The sequence below is a fragment of the Perissodus microlepis genome, chromosome 15 (genome assembly GCF_051167445.1).
Source record: "Perissodus microlepis isolate ML-2025 ecotype Zambia chromosome 15, ASM5116744v1, whole genome shotgun sequence".
NCBI classification, from domain to species: domain Eukaryota; kingdom Metazoa; phylum Chordata; class Actinopteri; order Cichliformes; family Cichlidae; genus Perissodus; species Perissodus microlepis.
In genome coordinates, this window is record NC_140475.1 from 39,396,238 (window position 1) to 39,416,203 (window position 19,966).

Below are 19,966 nucleotides of genomic sequence, written 5' to 3' on the forward strand. Positions count from 1 at the left end.
CCAAGTTTTTTACCTTGTTCCTGCAATTTATGACACTGTCATCAATTTTCAAGATGAAATTTTGGGACAAGTGCTGAAATTTGTGTGGCCCAATGACCATCAACTCTGTCTCATCAGTATTTAGGAGCAAGAAATTATCTGATAACCAGCCCTTAATTGCAGATGGACAAGATTCTAGTTTAGAGACTTCAGCACAATTTCCAATGGTTAAAGGAACATAAAGCTGCAGGTCATCAGCGTAACAATGAAAGGTTACATTAAAAGAACGTAAAAGAACACCAAGAGGCAGCAGGTACATAGAAAACAGCAATGGTCCAAGTACGGAGCCCTGAGGGACCCCATGCCTCACTGCACAGGTCTCTGAGAGATCATTTTTAAAACTAACAGTCGGAGATCTCCCAAGCAGGTAAGATCTCAGCCACGATAAAACATTTCCTGTAATTCCAATAAAATGTTCAAGCCTATCCATTAAAATGCAGTGATCCACAGTGTCAAACACAGCACTTAGATCCAGCAATAATAAAACTGAAGTGCGATCGTTGTCTGCATTTACCAGCAGATCATTTACCACTTTGACTAAAGCTGTTTCTGTGGAGTGATTTGGTCTAAAAGCAGACTGAAATGCTTCAAACAGATTGTTTGTTGACAAATGCTCAGTCAGCTGCTTAAAAACCACTTTTTCAAAGATTTTAGATAAAAAAGACAGATGTGAGATGGGTCTATAGTTTGCAACCATGTCCACGTCCAGTCCAGGCTTTTTCAAGATCGGCACTACCACAGCTGATTTAAAACATTCAGGAAAGACTCCGGTCGTCAATGAAGTATTTAAAAGAAACAGAATGTAGGGTCCTAATGCTGACCACAACTCCTTTATAGCCCAGGCTGGTAGAGGATCCAAAGAACAGGTTGTACACTGAGCTGCTTTTACAACCTTAGTTAATCCAGACAGAGAAATAACCTTGAAGTCAGAGAACAGTTTATCAGCACCAACAGGCAAAGCAGCCGAGTAGTCTGAGAACAGCTTGAGGAGGGAGTAATATGATTTCTAAGTGTTTCAGCCCTGTCTCTGAAAAACATAAGAAAGTCACGAGCTGTCAAATTAGAACAGCAGAGAGTTGACTTACTCTCTGTAAGTTGCGACACTGTGTTGAGAAGGAGTTTTGAGTTATGTTCATGGCTCATGATGAGATTTGAGAAATAATTTGCTTTCGCCGTCAACATCGCTGATTGAAAAGAAGACAATGAGTCCTTCCAAGCCTGGAGAAATACTTCTAGTCTGGAAGATCTCCAGTGACGCTCTGCTTTTCTACAATTTCTTCTCAAGTTCAAGAGCTCCTCATTTAACCAAGGCATAGGGTTCGTTTTTTGACATTTCAACTTCCTTACAGGAGCAACAGAGTCCAGTAGTTCAAGAAGTGTATTATTAAGATTCGCAGTCAAGGTGTCCACACATAACTCCTGGGTAAAAATAGGGTCCAACACATCAGGTAGATGTAATTTAACTCCAAGCAATGCTTCAGGGCTAATATAACGAGAGGATCTGAGGGGCAAGTTTCCCCTCTCAGAAGCTGGAGATTTAGGGATTAAAATATCAAATAAAATTGCTGAGTGGTCTAGAATAGGAAAAACACAATTTTCAGTCATTGATACATTCAGCCCGTAGCCCAAGACAAGGTCTAGAGTGTGGCCCTTACATGTTGGCCCAGACACAAATTGTGTGAAGTTTAAGGAATCAGTTACATTTAAGAAATCTTTGACCAGGGGTTTATCCTCACAACACAGATGAATATTAAAGTGTCCCACTATAAGAATCCTTTCATAGTGAGTGATAATGTCAAGAAGTCTGAAAATTCTGAAATAAACAAGTCATTATATTTAGGTGGACGATAGATGACTATAATTAGAACCACGGGACAGCCTAAAGTCAGGAGTTGGGACTCAAATGAGGTAAAAGCACCAGGACTTTGTATGTGTTTGCATTTAAAACTGTCATGATCCTGGGTCTTATGACTCAGTGTTCTGAGTTTAGTTTATTTGGATGTTTATATGATTAAGCTCATGAGTTTTTCTAGTTCTTTGTTATTAGATTCCCTTTGTGTCTTCCAACACCTGTTAAGTCTCCCTTGCCCTTCATGTGTTTCATGTCTGTTATGTTGTCAAGTTCATGTAGTCATGTCTGCGTTTCATTATGTTTCCCATTTTATTTTCTAAGAGGTTCTGTGTTTTGTTTTACTCTTTCCCTGTGGCGTTGTTATGTCCACGTTGTGTCTACTGTGCCTTTCTGTCCCATGTTTCAGGTCCCTATGTTCTGTCTTCTCAGTTGCTGTTAAGTTTGCATGTCTAGAGTTCAGTCAGTGTGTTTCCTGTTTTACTTTGAAGGTCCATGTCTCATGTGAGTGATTCTAGTTTTGCTTCCCTTGTCTCGTCCAGCCTGATTACTCCCAGCTGTGCTCTCCTTCTGTGTCTCATTCCCTCGTTATCCCTCTGTGTATTTAAGCCCTGTGTTTCTCTTTGTCAGTGTTGTAGTCTCCCTCATAGCTGTCCCAGTTTAGTTTTGTTTTCCATGCCATTCTGCAATAAAGCAGCTTTTTCAGTTTAATTTTGTTGTCGTGGGTTTTGCGTTTGGGTCCTTCTCCTGCCTGTACACTGCTGAAACATGACAAATACAGTCATTGATGATAGAGGCTACCCCGCCTCCCCTCCCAGACAACCTGGGGGAGCTGAAGAAGCTGGCATCGGTGGGGCAAAGTTCCAGCAAGGGTGCCACTTCACCAGCGCGCAGCCATGTCTCAGTTAGGAGCATGACATCCAGCTTATGAGTACCAAAAAAGTCCCGAAGAACATGAGTTTTATTTGATACAGATCTTGCGTTTAAGAGAGCTAATTTAACTCTCTGTCCATCCGTGGTAGCAGGCAGTAATTGTAGGTTGTTCATATTTGCTCCACCTCCCCTCGTATCACGCTGGCATGGCGACCAATAAAGCAGCCTCGGGTGAGGGTGCTCCGATGACGTCGGGTAAACAGGAAGAAGGCAGCGCTGTTTGAGGCCAAAATAAAGTCCTTAACAGCCAGGGTCACCGATGGTAAGGACCCGCCGCATCCAAGTTCTGACCCAAACATGCTTCCTAGAGCGCATGCCGCGCATTTGTCCACTTCTCCAGCGCTTCCATTTCGAAGGATTCCAGGGGGGATCACAGCGATGCAGTTCCTCCGGTACCGACGCCAGAGGGGGCAGGAGTCCTCCACATCGCTCGCTAACGCTGGGGAGCTTCAGTAGTGAGTCACGGATATTAAGCAGCGTCTGTCGCTCATATACCAACAGGGAGTGGGTTTTTAAAACTAGCAGGGACACCACTAAGAACATAAAACATAAACATTGCCGAACCAAGAGTCGGCGTGCCATGACATCCGGCGCCATCTTCTTACAAACAGTCGAACCTCAGATACAGGAGGAACAATGCGGTTTTCGTCCTGGTCGCGGAACACTGGACCAGCTCTTTATCCTCTCGAGGATACTTGAGGGTGCATGGGAGTTTGCCCAACCAGTCTACATGTGTTTTGTGGACTTGGAGAAGGCATTCGACCGTGTCCCTCGGGGTGTCCTGTGGGAGGTGCTGCGGGAGTATGGGGTGTCTGGCCCATTGCTATGGGCCATTCGATCCCTATACAACCGTTGCAAGAGCTTGGTTCGCATTGCCGGCAAAAAGTCGGACTCGTTCCCGGTGGGTGATGGGCTCTGCCAGAGCTGCCCTTTGTCACCGATTGTGTTCATAACTTTTATGGACAGGATTTCTAGGTGCAGCCAAGTAGCGGAGGGCTTTCAATTAGGTGGCCTCAGAATCTCATCTCTGCTTTTTGCGGATGATGTGGTTCTGTTGGCTTCATCGGGTGAGGGCCTCCAGCTCGCACTGGAACGGCTCGCAGCCGAGTGTGAAGCAGCGGGAATGAGGATCAGCACCTCCAAATCTGAGGCCATGGTTCTCAGCCGGAAAAGGGTGGAGTGCCCACTCCGGGTCGGGATGAGTTCCTGCCCCAAGTGGAGGAGTTCAAGTATCTCGGGCTCTTGTTCGCGAGTGATGGGAGAAGGGAGCCGGAGATCGACAGACGGATTGGTGCTGCGACTGCAGTGATGCAGACGTTGCACCGGTCCATCGTGGTGAAGAGAGAGCTGAGTGTAAAAGCGAAGCTCTCAATTTACCGGTCGATCTACGTCCTGATAAATATCGCAATTCTTTGATCTTTGGGCTGAAGGAAGAACAACACTCGGTGTATAAATGCTCAATCAACAATCTCTTTAGTCCATATTCCATACAAACACAATGAGCATTAAAACGTCTAGACGGAAGATGTGGACAGGCGGGTGTCTGACCGTTTCTCACATTCTTATAGCTTTGGCCCCCCTCCACACTAAGCAGTCACATTCTTTCTCTCTTACGGCGCCTACGTGACGGCCTTGGCTTCCTGTTTTATCTCCTCCTTATGAGATGGGGCAGAAAACCTCTACAGTATGTTCTGTTCTCATTGTAATCAGAAAAGAAAGGCCATGATTCTGCACAAACAGCATTTCTTATAACTCAGCAGTATACTGCATCATAAACAATGTAATTCATTCACAATATATCAGCAGTCTAATGTAATACAAATCAGTCTAATAAATGTAATAGTTATCACCTTCTGAGTCAGGAGAATAATGCAACCTAAAACTACATAATGATTTCACAATCTTTAATTAGAGGTATAACGTGGCATAAGATAGTATAATGATCTCACAGTCCCTATTGCCAGTGGGTAGTGACCGAAAGAACGAGATCACAGATACAAGCGGCAGAAATGAGCTTCCTCTGAAGGGTGGCTGGCCTCTCCCTTAGAGATAGGGTGAGAAGTTCAGCCATCCAGGAGGGGCTCAGAGTAGCGCCGCTGCTCCTCCACATCGAAAGGAGCCAGCTGAGGTGGTTTGGGCATCTGACAAGGATGCCTCCTGGGCGCCTCCTGGGTGAGGTGTTCCGGGCATGTCCCACCGGGAGGAAGTGGCTGGGGAGAGGGAGGTCTGGGCTTCTCTGCTTAGGCTGCTGCCCCCGCGACTTGGCTCCGGATAAAGCGGAAGAAGATGGATGGATGGATCCTTGTTAAAAGTAACCTGACACATGACACCTGAAACACGCCTGACTGCAGCTGCTGATGGATAATCCACGGCTAACCTGCTACCTGAGCTCTGCTCCTCTGTTCCTCTCCTTTCTTTCTTTTGATCCTGATGCTGGAGGAAGACATGACTGACACCAGCAGCAGCCGCAGCACTCTCAGGCTCACCTGGATGGAAAAAAGGTGAGTCTGAGAGCGTTGCACACAAAACCTAACCAGACCTTTCACTCCAGGCTTTCCACACCTTCTGTTCAATACCCACTTCCTGCTGTCAGGAAGAGGTCACAAGGTCAACACATGCTGACAAATCAAATCAGATCAAACATACTGACTTTATGTACTCTAAAACTATTTTAATAAAGACTTTTTATGCACATCAAAATAGCTGCAGGTGTCACAAAGCCTCACGGATACCTTGTATTTTCATGTTACTGTCAAATTTGATATGCTTCCTGTCTTTGGCGTTCAGCGGCCTGCAAGGTTCATTGGACCTGATGAACCTGAGTTCATTAATCTGCAACTTTAATTTTAAATGAAATAATAACTGAACAGTTATATTTCACTGGTGTAGTAATGAAACATTATAATTATATATTTATTATTAACCTCCTAGGACCTGACGTCCACATATGTGGACACCACATTTTGGGTTGTCTAGACCACAATACTAAATTCTGCTCTACAAGGGCCTGTGTTACGCCCCAGGTCTAGGCGTGTTGAGACGCACAAAAGATTCTGAGGAGAGAGAACCAAGTACCCGCCCTAGTTCCCAAAACAAACCACGAACCCGGTTATGACCAGAGATGGGCAGTAACGCGTTACTTGTAACGCGTTACTGTAATCCAATTACTTTTTTCAAGTAATGAGTAAAGTAAGGGATTACTATTGCAAAAACGGTAATTAGATTACCGTTACTTTCCCGTAGGAACGCTGCGTTACTGCGTTACTAAAACCGTGATTTTTTTGCGAGAATGTCTCATGACAGTGACGTAAGCGAGTGCGACGTTCGTGACAACAGCTGTGTGCAGATCAACAATGGATCATATATCGAGTGCGGGAGAGAGTATGAGCGTGCAGCGTTTAAAGCGTGGAAGTACTGACCTTCCTTTGAGTTTGATTCCATAAAAAGTGACAAAAACATTAGTGTCCGTTGTGCGTGGGAAGAAAACTTCTTTTTACAGCGAAAAAAGCCCTAAACTTCCAAGCAAGCACCGAGTAGCTACGACGTAATGGGAAATTCACAGAGAAACTCGCGGATTCTTCCACTGACCGCTGCGGCACACCTGCACCAGGGTAAACCTCCGCCTACACCACTCCTGCTTTACAGGTGAAAATAGAGCAACAGGACCGCTAGTCTTTGACTTTATTTATTTTCTGCTGTGTTTTACTTGCATCTATTTGAAAGGGTGAGTGTAAACACACACAAAAACATAATTATGTGCTGGAATGTTCAGAAAATAGGTTTAAATATTAAACAAATTTCTTCCAGTCAGAGAATGTTGCAGATAATTACATTTTTGCTTGATGCATAAAGTTAAAAGATTAAAACTAATAAAACAAGTTTTAAAAAGAGACTTTTCCATTTGATTACATTTTGTATGATGGATTATGCAGAAAAAGTAGAATTGGGCTGAAAGATCTATCACTTTATCACCTATTCAGGTTGTAAATCGTGTCTTTAAAAAGTAACTAAGTAACTAAGTAATTAATTACTTTTGAAAATAAGTAATCAGTAAAGTAACGGGATTACTTTTGGGGGAAGTAATCAGTAATTAGTTACTGATTACTTTTTTCAAGTAACTTGACCATGACTGGTTATGAGTAAAAAAAAAAGGGTGATTTTATTGAGTGACAAGAAGCACAACCCCAGGGTGAACCCAGGCCAAAATAATAAACAAAACCAACCAAGTCCTGTCAGTGAAAACTAACTAAATCCTAAGAAAAAACAGAACAAACAAATGACAATAGCCCCCTCGCTTCCAAGCCCAGAAACAGGAGAAAAAAGAAAAAAAGAAAAAGTGGCTCACCCCTTCAGCTTCAGCACAAATAAGCACTGAACTTAAACACACGCCTTTGGCGGCTCTCAAAGAGCACGCTTACACATATAAAGAATTACACAACGAATTTGGAAGCCAGGACCAGGTATGAGTCTGCTGTCAAATCACTGTCGCACTCACTCGCTTCTCTCTCCCGGAAGCTGTCAGAGCGGCTTTAAACCCTGGTCACATGGTCATGGTTATCCAATCTGCAGCCCGGTGCTCTTCCTGAGAGGAATAACCTGCAGAGACTCTTAAACATAGTAAAAAACACAAAACAGCAGCTACACAAACATCTTATGGCCTCGGGCCGTAACAGCCTGATTTCCACTTACGAGGACGTTACACTGCCACTGTTCTAAGGAAATTTAAAGAGAATGTCCTAATATGTGTGGATATCAAGATCATTCTTTGTTTTTACATTCACCAGGTCCCAATTAGCCCAAATAGCAAAGAGAAATTAAAAATGTATGCCATGAAAGAGTCATTCTCCCTCCTCTTAGAAATGAGCTCATTTACAATATAAAAGGTTTGCTATTAAAAACAGGTTTCAGTGCACGCAGGTCACATGTCTGTGTGCATGTTTCCATGTGAGTGCAGCGTGTTTTCCACATACCTTGACACGCTTCTTGTGTATTTGTAATATTCCTGGTAGCAGCTGTTTATCATTCCAGGCTGGAGTGTGTGTGTGTGTGGTGGAGGTTTCCAGTAACCACGGTGACTCAGGACTGGAACAGTCGGTTTTCATGGTAAACGGTTCTCAGAACTCAGAGTTCTTTTCCACTCTAGCTGAGCACTCAAAGCATTTTATACAACTAATTCATTCACCCACTCACACAAGCACATTTTCTAAACTGTTTAGTGCTTACTGTCTAACATTCATAATCTGATGAATGCATTGGAGAGTGTCTTGCCCAAGGATATTTGGCATGCAAACTGGTGGAGCCTGGGATCGAACTGCCAACCTTCCAGTTAGTAGCTGTAGCTCGGGTGGTAGAGCACCACCTGAGCCACAGCCACTCTGCTTTTTGTGGAGCGTTTAGTTGGAGCATCACAAGAACTTTGTTTTGGCTACAATAGGAGTTTCACATTCACCGCCAAAGCAGCAGCCCCCCACCATGCAGGCTGAATCACTCCAGCCCCTCTGTGATGCTGCTTTCCCTTCGCCAGCTACGGGAGTAAAAGTTGGCGTGTTCAGTCTCCCGCCTGTCTCCGTGTCCATCCCGCAGCAGACAAGTGCTGCATTTTCCTCACCGCAACCGGTGGCTGCTTCCAGCACCACATTCACCTCAGCCATAGCAGCGCCAGGCTCCACGACCACGGCTTCCAGGAGGAGGCGACGTCCACGTCGTCACCGCAGCTTACAGCAGCATGAGCTATGAAGAGACTGTTCATGTTCATGAAGTGAATAAGACTGAGAATTTACCCGCCAAGTCTCCCTCGGACTGTCACAGTATGCAGCACTGTATGAATTTGCGAAGAGGACCCAAAATGCAGACACCGAGGAACGTGTAACAAAACTTGAATGTTAACAAAAAGTGAGCTGTTTAATAGGCCGATAAAAAAACATTACAAAACAAAAGGCACACGGACACTGGAGGAAACTAACAGAACTAAACTGGGAAAACTGAATGCTGACCACAAAATACAAAGAGCAAAACCTTAAACGTAGAAAATCCTGGCAACATGGAGACATGAAAACATGATGACCACAACAACAAACACACAAACATGAACCACACACACACTCATCTTCATCTCCATCTTTATTACAGAGTGAACCTGAAGCAGAAACAAGCAGGAACGAGCAGGAGATCATACAGGAAACAGGAGTTTTTTTACACAGAGTTTGGTTCTAGTGCAGGAGCTGTAATACAGAAATGAAGCACATCGTCACAGTCTGGTAATCTGACAGCAGACAGATTAAATATGCTGATAATTAACAAAAAAAAAAACCCTTTCTGTTTCTTTCTGAGTTTCAAAATAAAGTTTCCTGGAAAGAGCATGTGGATATTTGTCAAAAACATTACAGAAAACAAGGATTTCTGCCAGAGACAGAAAGTTCTTCCTAATATTTTGTTGTTAATGTGATGTTTGTGCGTCATTCGCCAGTTTGAACCCAGAATTTCCCGTTAATAGTTTCCAGCTTGTTGGACAGAAACGCGTCCACAGATTTCAGGGTCGTCTCTGAAGGTGAAAAATGTTTTTCTCCATCGTGTTTCCACCTCCGATTCATATAAAGTGGAAAAAACAACTTTTTTTTACTGCCTTCAGGTGATCCTGTGAGTTTCAGGTTCTTCAGGTCATCTCTCAGGCGAGTTTCAACCCTCAGCTCTGACTGTCAGGGCAAACAACTACATGACTGAAGGTTTGTGGATGCTCACTCTACATATTCCAGTGTTCCTCTGACCTGTGAACTTCGGTTAGGTGGTGAAGGATCTGAGCCAGGCGCAGCGAGTAGCTGTTCCTGACACTGAACACTGACCTGCTGATGTTTGAGCCTTCATTCATTTTCTACGTAAGAGAGTTATAATACATCTAGGAGGATATGACTTTCACATTCAGTACATTATGTTGGAGTATTTAATACACAGCGTGTGTCAGAAACAGGTGAAACCTCAGTGAGTTAAAGCAGCTGATCAGAGCAACGCTGACACGTTTAGTCATGCTGTCCACAAACCTTTGTGCTGTCTTTGTTTTGATTACTTAGAAACAGCAGAGCATGAAGAAAAGTCTGTTTTTATAGATACAAATGATTATCTGATGGCCAGAACGTCTTTCTGTCACCAGTCGATCCAATAACATACGACGTGTCAGATAGGTGTTAGGATGCATTCCCGAGTCCTAAAAAGCTTCTAATGACTCAAAAAGCATTCCCAAGAGACATCAGGGCATTGGGTCAATAAACCATCCAGGAATCACAGCTGGTGCGGTTCACCTGGCTCAAGCTGGAAAAGACTGCAGCTAGCACCAGCAGATGGAGGAACCGACTGCAGGTCCTGAACGAGTTGAGCCAGCCCAGTCCATTAAAACTGCTAAAGCACGCACACTCTAACCTGGTGCAGGTCTGAAGGCCTACTCGTCGTTGCTGTAGCAGTTCCTCTGGATGAAGTTAGGTGTGCCACCAACAGGGGTAGGTGGAAGTTATTTACAAGTCTTTGAAAGAGTCCTGGAGGGCTCTGAAGTTCACATCGGGCTGTCCATGGTCATTGCTGAATACTCGGTTTCTGAGACATGCGAGGCATCGATGAGCCTGGTGAGCCCGGTCTTGGTGGAGTACTTGAAGATGAAGGCCTTCATGAGGTCATAGCGGTAGTTCCTGTTCAGGGAGTTGTACAGGATGGGGTTGACACAGCAGTGGACCAGCGAGAAGCACTGTGTTAGGTGCAGCGACACGTCCAGGAAGTTCTCCAGCCGGCAGCTGAAGGGCAGGAGATTCAGCAGGGACAGGGTGTCCAGCAGGAGGACAGCGTGGAATGGCAGCCAGCACACCAGGAAGACTACAATGTACGTGAGGATGATCCGCCGGCTGACGCACCGCTCCTGGTCTGAGGTGGGAGGGATGGCCGTTGCCAGGAGTAGGTAGAAGATGGTGATGACAGGGAAGGGGATGGCGAAGCCGAGCGCAAAGAAGCTCAGCTGGATGCCCACCATCCACTCCTTCGGGTTGCTGGGCGGGTACACTGGACGGCAGACGGCGCCATCATAGTGCGCTGACTTCACCGCCTGCAGGAAGTAGGTGTCTGGGATGGAGGCCACCAGTGCCATCATCCAAACCAGAACACAGATCAGCCGGCGCACCACCTTCTTCCTGCGGCTGTCGGGGGTGTCGCCAAACAGCGTGACGGACAAGTAGCGGTCGACACTCATGCAGGCAAGGAAGAAGATGCTGCTGAAGAGGTTAACGCTGAAGACCAGGTGAGTAAGTTTACAGACGGATTCTCCAAACGGCCACTGACCGCCCTTCAGCAGTGAGGTCACCCAGATCGGCAGCGTGGCCACGACGCACAGGTCAGCTATGGCCAGGTTCAGGATGTACAGGTGTGTCTCGTAGCGGTTCCTGCCGGATCGCAGGTTGACCCAGACCACCAGGGCATTGGCGGCGAGGCCCACCAGGAAGATGAAGATGTAGAGGACGGAGAGGGTGTGAAGGAAGGCGGTTTGGTTGACGGTGCCCGAACACCTCAGCGCCTCCACGTGGGACAGGTTATGGTCAGTGGAGGTCAGGTTCAGCTCCTCCCACAGCTCAATGAGCTCAGAGAGGTCGTTAGCACTCAGACTCATGGCGACGAGGTTACACCTGGAAAACAGGGAAAGTCAGAAATATTAAATAAATAAAAAACAAAGATGTATTTTTGATAAAAATACATTTAAATTAATGCACTGAATAAATTTCACATAATAAAAATAATAATAAATAATATGAAAATGTCATAATGAATAAATAAACCCCCAAACAACATAATTCATAAAAATGTACAAACTGTATTTGACTATGTGAAAGTAAAGTTTTCTGAAAGCATTCAAATTTCAAATTAAAATCTTGATGCCCATTCGGCCCACAGACCTCAGGCTTGTTTATAAGAACAGTGTTTCCCACCAAACTCCATTCAAAGATTCTTTAATTTAAGAATTTTCTTTGCGCTCCCAAATAAAGATTAAAGCGGACAAAGATGAACGGGAGGTCGTATCAGGCATATTGATTACAAGCAGGTTCAGGACTCCTGCTGACAAACTGTGGCCCTCCATCAACTCGACCACACACACTGAGAACACCAGCAGCCGGACAGACGGACGGAAGTCAGAGCAGGTCAAACATCCAGACTTCATTAACAAATTGAAGTGACTGAACCAACAATAACGTCAGTGTGTGATCACCAGTGATCAATAACATGTGAATGACCAGTGCTGAGAGGTCTGAAGGTTTTACTGCTGCGTTCTTTTTCCTGCTCCCGCCTGAGCAGGAAAAAGATAACCACGTCTTCCTGTTTTAACCCTCGGGAAATTCATCAGGTGCAAAATCACGAACTGAAGATCAATAAGTTTGATTTGGCAGTGAACACAGATTTAACACAGGAAATAATAAAAGACTAATATTGGAAACAAGACACGTGCTGATTGTTTGCATCAATAATCTGTTCTTCTGCTGCGAGTGAAACTCTCACCAAACTCCATTAAAAAATTCTCCGATTTAAGGATTCTTTGACTTTTGGATGTTTGGGAGGGAATAAAATCTATAAGATATCAGGGTCAAAGGAGCTTGCAAAGAAAAATAGACACAGACAAAAAGACACAGACATATAAGATATCAGCTTATTCCTGACAAAATGTTAGTGAAAATCAAAAACCTGTCATATTTTATTAGTTAAAAAGTCATTATGAATAAATGGTCTTAAACGTCTCATTCTTCTGCCTCTAAAACTCCTACATCATAACATCGAAAGCTTTACTTTCTTATTTTAGTTCTTTTTAATCAGATCAACATTACTATGAATAATTCTTCCTGTGGACTCAGAGCATATTTTAAGATTAAAACTGATCTTGATGAGTCCACGTTTGTTCTGAGAACATTAAAACCAGAGAAGAAGAAGAAAACTGAGCCCTCAGACAGCAGACGGAGGATGAAAAGGAGGAGGAGTGTTTTATTGCTGCTGCACATAAAAACTCTGTAGGGTGCTTTAGACTGAAAGGTCATGACCTTCAAAATCAAATTTTACTGCAGCGCTGTGACAAAGACTCAGTTAGCTCTCCAATGAAACTCTAACCGGTGTCTTTTAGACCGAAAGTCTCAGATTTTACCAAAAAAAAAAAAAGCATCTAAGAGCTGAGCTCAGCACCAGTCCACACACACACACACACACAGCTGATAATTATAATGATGACAGCGGGCCTCGATAGGCTTTAATGCATTACAGTAAATATGAGCTCCTTATCATGTGACTTACACACAGGTGTGCATACAGTAAGCACCAGCTTTGATGCTTTAAAAGGGTGGAAGCCAACAAGGCTCAGCGCAGCTGTTTGAAACATCTGGATGAACCTCCAGCCACAGACACACTGTTACATCTGTAATAAGTGACGGCGTGTCTGTGTAATAAAGCAACGTGGGTCACACCTGTGTTTACCTGCCAGGGCTCGTGCTGAGTCCTCATACATACAGTCAGCACGGAGCTCCATTCAAAGGGAATCCAGGTCCCTGAACGCAGGGTGAGACACCAATCACAGGGCCATAAATTGACCTCAGCGCCCTCAGAGCCAGAGTCCGTTCAAAAATCCCCTAAGGTTCGTTTGGAGTTTGAGGCATTTCAGCATGAAGTGTGAGGCCTGAGCGCGCGCACAGCCCCCTTTTTAACTCAGCTCAGGCGCCGTGGACACAGCTCTACACGGACCCACTCTTTAACCCTTTAATCCCCGGATCTTCCTACTGCAGGCGCAGATCTCATTAAGATCCACGGCAGTTCACGTGCCTGCGCGCTGAAATCATCTCACCTGCAGGCACGTGCACGCTACAAAAACAGCTCATGTTGGCGCGTGCACACGTTAGCTACCTGTGTGCACGCGCGCTGAGCTGACTGGGTACTGCGGGTTAAAAATGCGTTAAAACGTCCGCTAAGTAAAGTTTGCTGGTAAACACAAACTGCCTAATGCAAACACGAGTGTTCGCAAACGGACAAGCTGCATGCCGAAGGCACGGGGCGACTCCAGCGGCTCGTGGGAACTTTTAGCCGTCCGCATGCATGAGACCGTGCACGTGCCCGCACAGCTAAACTTAAATAGGACATTTTTTAAACCGAGTCTGGCTAAGCCGCTGCAGAAATAAGCTTTTCCGATCAGCTTTAGTGGAGCACAAACTGGAGCAATAACGAACTCCATTTAAAAAAACGCCTGATTTAAGAATTGTTTGCTCGATGGTTTAAAGTAAAGTAGTAATATTTAAGAAGACTGATGACAGGCTTCCTGTCGGCGCAGAGTCCGCTCTGCTTCATTGCCCGTTCATCTCTGAGTCACACCTGATGCTATAAACAGCTTTTACCTGCATCCCTAACCTGTAAAAACGTCTCTTTTCCCAGCGGACCCTGGAGCGGACATCAGCCTGAACGCTGCACAACTTACAGCACAAGAAGGGCGGCTCGGTCCGGATCAGTCCGGATCCACGGCGGGTCAGAGGGCACAGAGTCCGGCAGAGGGTCGCAGGCGGTCTCCCCGGGTCCCCCCACACTCTGCGGTTTAAATGAGAGAAGAAGAAGAAACGCCCACAGAGGCAGCCCCACTCTGCGTGATTTATTACAGCTTCAGCTGCGGAACAATGAAACTGCGGAGGCGTGAGAGAAAGCGCCAAAAACAAAGAGGAACGGAGGAAAGGAAGAAGGAACACCACTAAACTTAAATAGGACATTTTTTAAACCGAGTCTGGCTAAACGTGACAGCCGCTGCAGAAATAAGCATCAGGAAGAAATAAAACATCCACTATTAAAACTGGTCAAATAAAATATAACAAAATAAATAAATTCATTACAAATAAATGCATAACAATCTTGTTTTTATTAAAAGTGAAGTTAAATTTCATAAAACATATTTAAAATTGAATACTATCCAAGAACTACATGGTAATATTAAAAAATAAAATAGATATGATTGTATTCTATCAGTATCATCAATAATTTACTGCATATTTATTCATCTGTTATTTTCACATGTTAAATGAACCACATTAATAAAGCTCTGATGGCGTCTGTAGCTTGGACCATCAGTCCGTGCCAGTCTGTGACCTATGGTCACTGGACTTTCACAGAGGCCTGTGGGCTTCTAACCTCTCAGCAGTCCCCCCTCTGCTGTGTTGGCTCAAACCTGAAGGCCTTCCCTGATAAACACGTCTTCACCAGCAGGTGTTTCTCTAAAACCTGTTCACTCCTGTCAGCACTAATGGAGCCTTTCCAGATGTGCCAGCTGTCAGCACCATCAGCAGCATCTAACACTGATCCCTGCACACAGAGATTCCTCCAGATTTTCTGTCTGTGGATGAAATGACATTCTACAGATGATGAGACTTTAAAACTGAAACTGTTCCATCTAAGATGCTCTTCTTATACCCAATCACAGTATGGACCTGCTGCCAAATAACCTTTTCAGCTGCTAAATGTTTCTACAGCTGTTTCTCCTTAGTCCCACCTACTTTTACAAGTTTATGTTGCCTGGTTACAACTTTCTGAGACATTTTTCAGCCACCAAGTTCAAAATAAGCTCAGTTTTCTTTCTTCTAATGTGAATAAATTGTTCTGTGTTATTCATGTTTGAAACGTTTCACAACTTTTTCAGGACTGAGTTGAAAAACATCAAATTAAACCAGGTTCTGTGTGAACCACAGTGTGGAGTGATGTGGGTCAGAATTTCAAAGTAAAGTCCAGACTGTATTTTAAAGATGGCTGTCACTCATAGACTCTGAGCTGTACTCAGAAACATCCAAATAAAATCCAAGAACTTCACCAAAACGGAGCTTCAGACATTCAGGCTGTTATTGTGAAGGAGCTAACACTGTCGCAGCTTTAAAAGTGAAGGATTTTAAAATAAAACCACAGGCCCTGGTGTGCTGTGGTGTTAAAGGCGTCTGAGGCAGGTTTGAGTGTAAACTCTACAAACAGGAAGCCAAACAATGAACACAGCTGAGTATTTGAATCCACAAACTTTATTCATAAAAATAGTGAGCTTCCTCCTCCTCGTCTTCCTCCGCTCCCTCAGAGGAACAAACACCGAGGATTCCCACAGGCGAGGACGAGGAAGGGGGGGCTCCCGGGCCTGCTGGTCACTGTGGCAACAGGCCGAGGTCTTCAGGTATCCAGATTCCAGGGCTCAGTTTGACCACAGGAGCTCAGCGAGCCCTGTCTGACCTTTGACCTGCAGCACACAGCTCATGTCAGCAGCAGCAGTTTGACCAAACACAGCCAATTAACTGCAGCTATAGACGGCAGCAGGAAGGTCACGCCCCCAATAATCAATGATCAATAATCATCAGTCATCATGAAAATAAATACAAATATTTACAGAAAGAAGAAGAAGTAAAACATTTAAAAACATAAAACAGATAACAATAAAGAAATAATAGAAAAATAATTATTTATAAATGTATAATGAATCAAATAACATAAAGTAAAACAAATAAATAAAAAATAACTGACAAAAAGTCAATAAAATCACGAGAAAATCACAAAATAAATATAAATATTCAGGAAGTTTAAAAATAAATGAAACAAACACATAAAACAGAATATATAAAATGACAATTAAAATAAGATGATAATAAAAATACAGTACTACTATGATTAATAAGAACAACAATAACAATAATAATTGTAGTGATGATGATGATGATGCTGTGCGAGGTCGCCTCAGGCTGTCTCGGATGTTTTTTGTTTATTATTGTGATTTTATCGTCCAGCTGCACGCCGTCCTTTGCAGGAAGTTGACGTTTCCCAACAGGAAGTGCTCATTCAGCTGCACCTGGAGCACTTCCTGCCTTGTCCTGAGAAAATGAAGCTTCACACACACACACACACACACACACGTACACACACACACACACCTGGTCCTCTGAGTGTGTGTGTGAGACAGGAAGTGGAACAGAAGTCAGCGTGTGCACACAGAGCTGCCACAGACTCACCTGACCTCACCTGTTTGCCTCTGACCCACCAAGATGCTAACAAATACTTATTATACCACTACTAGTACTCAGTACCAGTACTTCACACAGTGCTAACAGCACCACTGGTACTACTGCTGCTGCTCAGTGTGGAGAACTCAGTGTGTGCTGCCCCCTGCTGGCTGCTCCACCTCACATACAACAACAACAATAATAAGATTATTTGTTTATAGCTATAGTTACAGTACGTACACATGTTCAAATACACACACACTGTGACTTCCTCCATATATCATAAATTAGCAGGTCATTTACTGAACTGAAGGTTGGTGGTTCAATCCCTGGCTCCTCCAGTATGCATGCCAAGTATCCTTGGGCAAGATACTAACCCCGATGTATCCATCGGAGTTTAGCTTAGAAGTAAGTGACTGGGTGAATGTGGCATGTTGTATATCTTTGAGCGCTCCGTACCAGAGATGGGCAGTAACGCGTCACAAGTAACACGTTACTGTATTCCGCTTACTTTTTTAAAGTAAAGGGATTGCTATTGCAAAAAGATAATGAGATTACTGTTACTTTCCCGTAAGCATGCTGCATTACTGCGTTACTAAACAGTGATTTCATTTGCGAGAGTGTCTCATGGCAATGACGTAAGCGACTGATTACATTTTATATGATGGATTATGCAAAAAAAGTAGAATTGGGCTGAAAGATCTATTGCTTTATTACCTGATCAGGTTGTAAATTACGTTTTTAAAAAGTAACTAAGTAACTAAGTACTTTTGAAAGCAAGTAATCAGTAAAGTAATGGGATTACTTTTGGGGCAGTAATCAGTGATTAGTTACTGATTACTTTTTTCAAGTAACTTGACCAACACTGCCCGTGACAGTAGAAAAGCTCTATATAAGAATCAGTCCGTTTACCATTTCATTGAGAGGAACTACAGTTAAAACTCATCAGTCACAGAGCGTCCCTGACTGTACACTGAGAGGTGAGAGAGGCAGACCGCCATTACTGTGTCAGAGAGGCGTCTCAGTGGATCGGACTCACAGCGCTCTGTGGGTGGTGTGGATGCCACCCAAGTGGGATACATTCATCCTCTCAGGGCTCCTCACTGTGTCAGCTCAGGATCTGTGGGACGGAGAACAATCGTGTTTCAGGTCCAGACACATCCTGAAGGAGTTTGATTTAATCAGAGAGTCAGAGGAGGAGATCAGAGCCCTGCTCCAGTAAACAGCTTCCACAAACTCAGAGTCAACAGTCAACAATCAACATAAACGAACTCTGGTTGATGTTGATTGTTGACTTTCTCCTGTGGAGACCTCTGTGTGGTAGAAGGACTGTTTCATTTTCTTATACATGTTTCAGTGATTCCACTGACCCCCTCCTCTCATGCTGACTGGGTGTCTCGGTCCTGTTAGACACTTTGTTTTCTTCACTCTGCTGATTTTTCTCCACCAGACTGTGAGTTATTCTTCATGCTGGTCTCTATGCTGAGGAATGCTCATGTGAGTTTATCTCAGACATCACAGTCAGAGTTCATGTCACAGCAGTTCCATAGTTCAGTGAAGCACATGGAGACACGAGGCAGCCACCCCCCGTTTAAGACAACAAGATTACAAGCAGCTGTGGATCAGAGGACTTGGAGGACTCGAAAGACTGCGGTCGACCTCAGCAGTCTTCAGGAAAGCAGGTCTCGGTGTCACTGCGGTAAGTCTCTGATGATTCTCTATCGGTCCGTTAGCATCAGACTGTGAACCAGGACAGAAACATTAACCATGAAAGCCTGAAATTTTCAATTATTAAATGTATCCTCTGGGACAGATGCATGAAAAATGTTGGAGTACTGAAAGCGTCCAGCACTCTTGCAAAGTCCCAGGTGTGAGCAAACACACTAATAAAAAACTTCATACTGTAAAAGATACCTCGTGAAATCATTTTGAAATATTTATATTTCTCAGTGGTGCAAAAATAAAGAATACTTTGTTTACTCGGGTTCTTTGTTACTTTGCTGGATGGAGCAAATATGACCATCTGTACCACAGAAATCATCAGCACATAGTCTGATCCCAGATTCCAGATGACACTCTGACTCTGAAAATAATCTTGGTAAATATGTGCATGTGTGTACATATTTGTGCATATCCTTCATGTTTTATTTGGGAATATTAATGAATTGTAGCTCATTGAATTATCACGAATGTGGATTTTTTATGAATATGCCTCTGATATGTTTTAATGTCTCTCACATTACAGCTCCGCATTCACTTTGATGCTGAGAGCAGAGAAAATGTCAGATCTTTATCTTCGTTCCTTATCAGATATATTTATGCTCCAACATTTCAAAATATAAACACAGACTGACTCCGCCCCTCTGACTCCGCCCCTCGTCTGTCGCTTCCTGGTTGATGATCACACGAGAGCGCTTCACTCTGCAGCAGACCATCTTCATCTATGACGCTCTTATCTTCAGTCTGTCAACGGTGTGGGACAAAGATGCCACCATCGTGGTTTGATCTGTTCCTCTGATTGGATCACAGAAGTTCATTCCTGTTATGTTTCAGGCTCAGGCTGTGATCCTCCAATCACAGCACTCTGATATGACGATGTGATCTTCACTGTGGCGTGCTTCTGTCACCACTCTTCTCTTTTCCTAGCTCCTTACTGCCGCTCCTGCCCACCTTTCTGTCATGTCAGGACTCAGGATCACTGCTGGGAGTCTCTGATCATTCAGCTCTCATTTTGAACAGCAGCAAACCAAGCTCAGTGCTCACTGAGACCACAGACTGCTGATACTTTACCATAAACAAAACTCCAGCTGTCAAACATGAGAGACTAAAGTGAACTTTATCAGAAAACCACTCAGATCTGAAGTTTCACTTCCAGAAAAGAAGCAGCAGTAAAACAGTAATGCTGAGGACAATCAGCAAGGACATGTTTGATCAAAGAGTCCCTGAAACATCATAGACAGATGTTCACCTGCAGACAGGAACAGACAGCAGCAGCACTGTCCTCTTCTGAATAACTCTTAGCTCACACTGCCCTCTAGTGGCAGACTGAGTTACCCACAGGAGTGAGGAGGATGAGTGGTCAAGCTGTTTAATTTAAACGTTATAAATGAAGGGTTGGAGTGGCGACCTTTGGCTTTGTGGATAT

The 19,966-nt window shown here is 44.0% G+C and overlaps 2 protein-coding genes across 4 annotated transcripts in view; one reads left to right on the forward strand and one right to left on the reverse strand.

Annotated features, from left to right (window-relative positions):
* Window positions 1–8,703: 8,703 nt before the first annotated feature.
* On the reverse strand, window positions 8,704–14,468 carry LOC146372703 (atypical chemokine receptor 3-like). 3 transcript variants are annotated; one of them, XM_084954093.1, is made up of 2 exons: window positions 14,289–14,468; window positions 8,704–11,475 (listed from the first exon to the last, which is right to left on the reverse strand). In XM_084954093.1, exon 2 carries the CDS (start codon window positions 11,457–11,459, stop codon window positions 10,362–10,364), a length of 1,098 nt encoding a protein of 365 aa, XP_084810219.1. In that variant the 5' UTR covers window positions 11,460–11,475; window positions 14,289–14,468; the 3' UTR covers window positions 8,704–10,361. The 3 variants fall into 3 exon arrangements, with proteins under 3 accessions (XP_084810219.1, XP_084810220.1, XP_084810221.1); XM_084954094.1 differs by having other exon boundaries at window positions 14,222–14,468; XM_084954095.1 differs by having other exon boundaries at window positions 14,209–14,292.
* Window positions 14,469–18,461: 3,993 nt separating this feature from the next.
* The window catches only part of LOC146372704 (NLR family CARD domain-containing protein 3-like), a 33,884-nt gene continuing 32,379 nt past the window's right edge, over window positions 18,462–19,966 (forward strand). Inside the window, exon 1 of the mRNA XM_084953389.1 lies at window positions 18,462–18,520. The gene's annotated coding sequence lies outside the window, so the exon portion shown is untranslated. The remainder of the gene's footprint in view (window positions 18,521–19,966) is intronic.

Excerpts from the sequence above, each read along its gene's own strand:
- LOC146372703 (XM_084954093.1), bottom strand. The coding sequence starts at position 11,459 with ATGAGTCTGAGTGCTAACGACCTCTCTGAGCTCATTGAGCTGTGGGAG.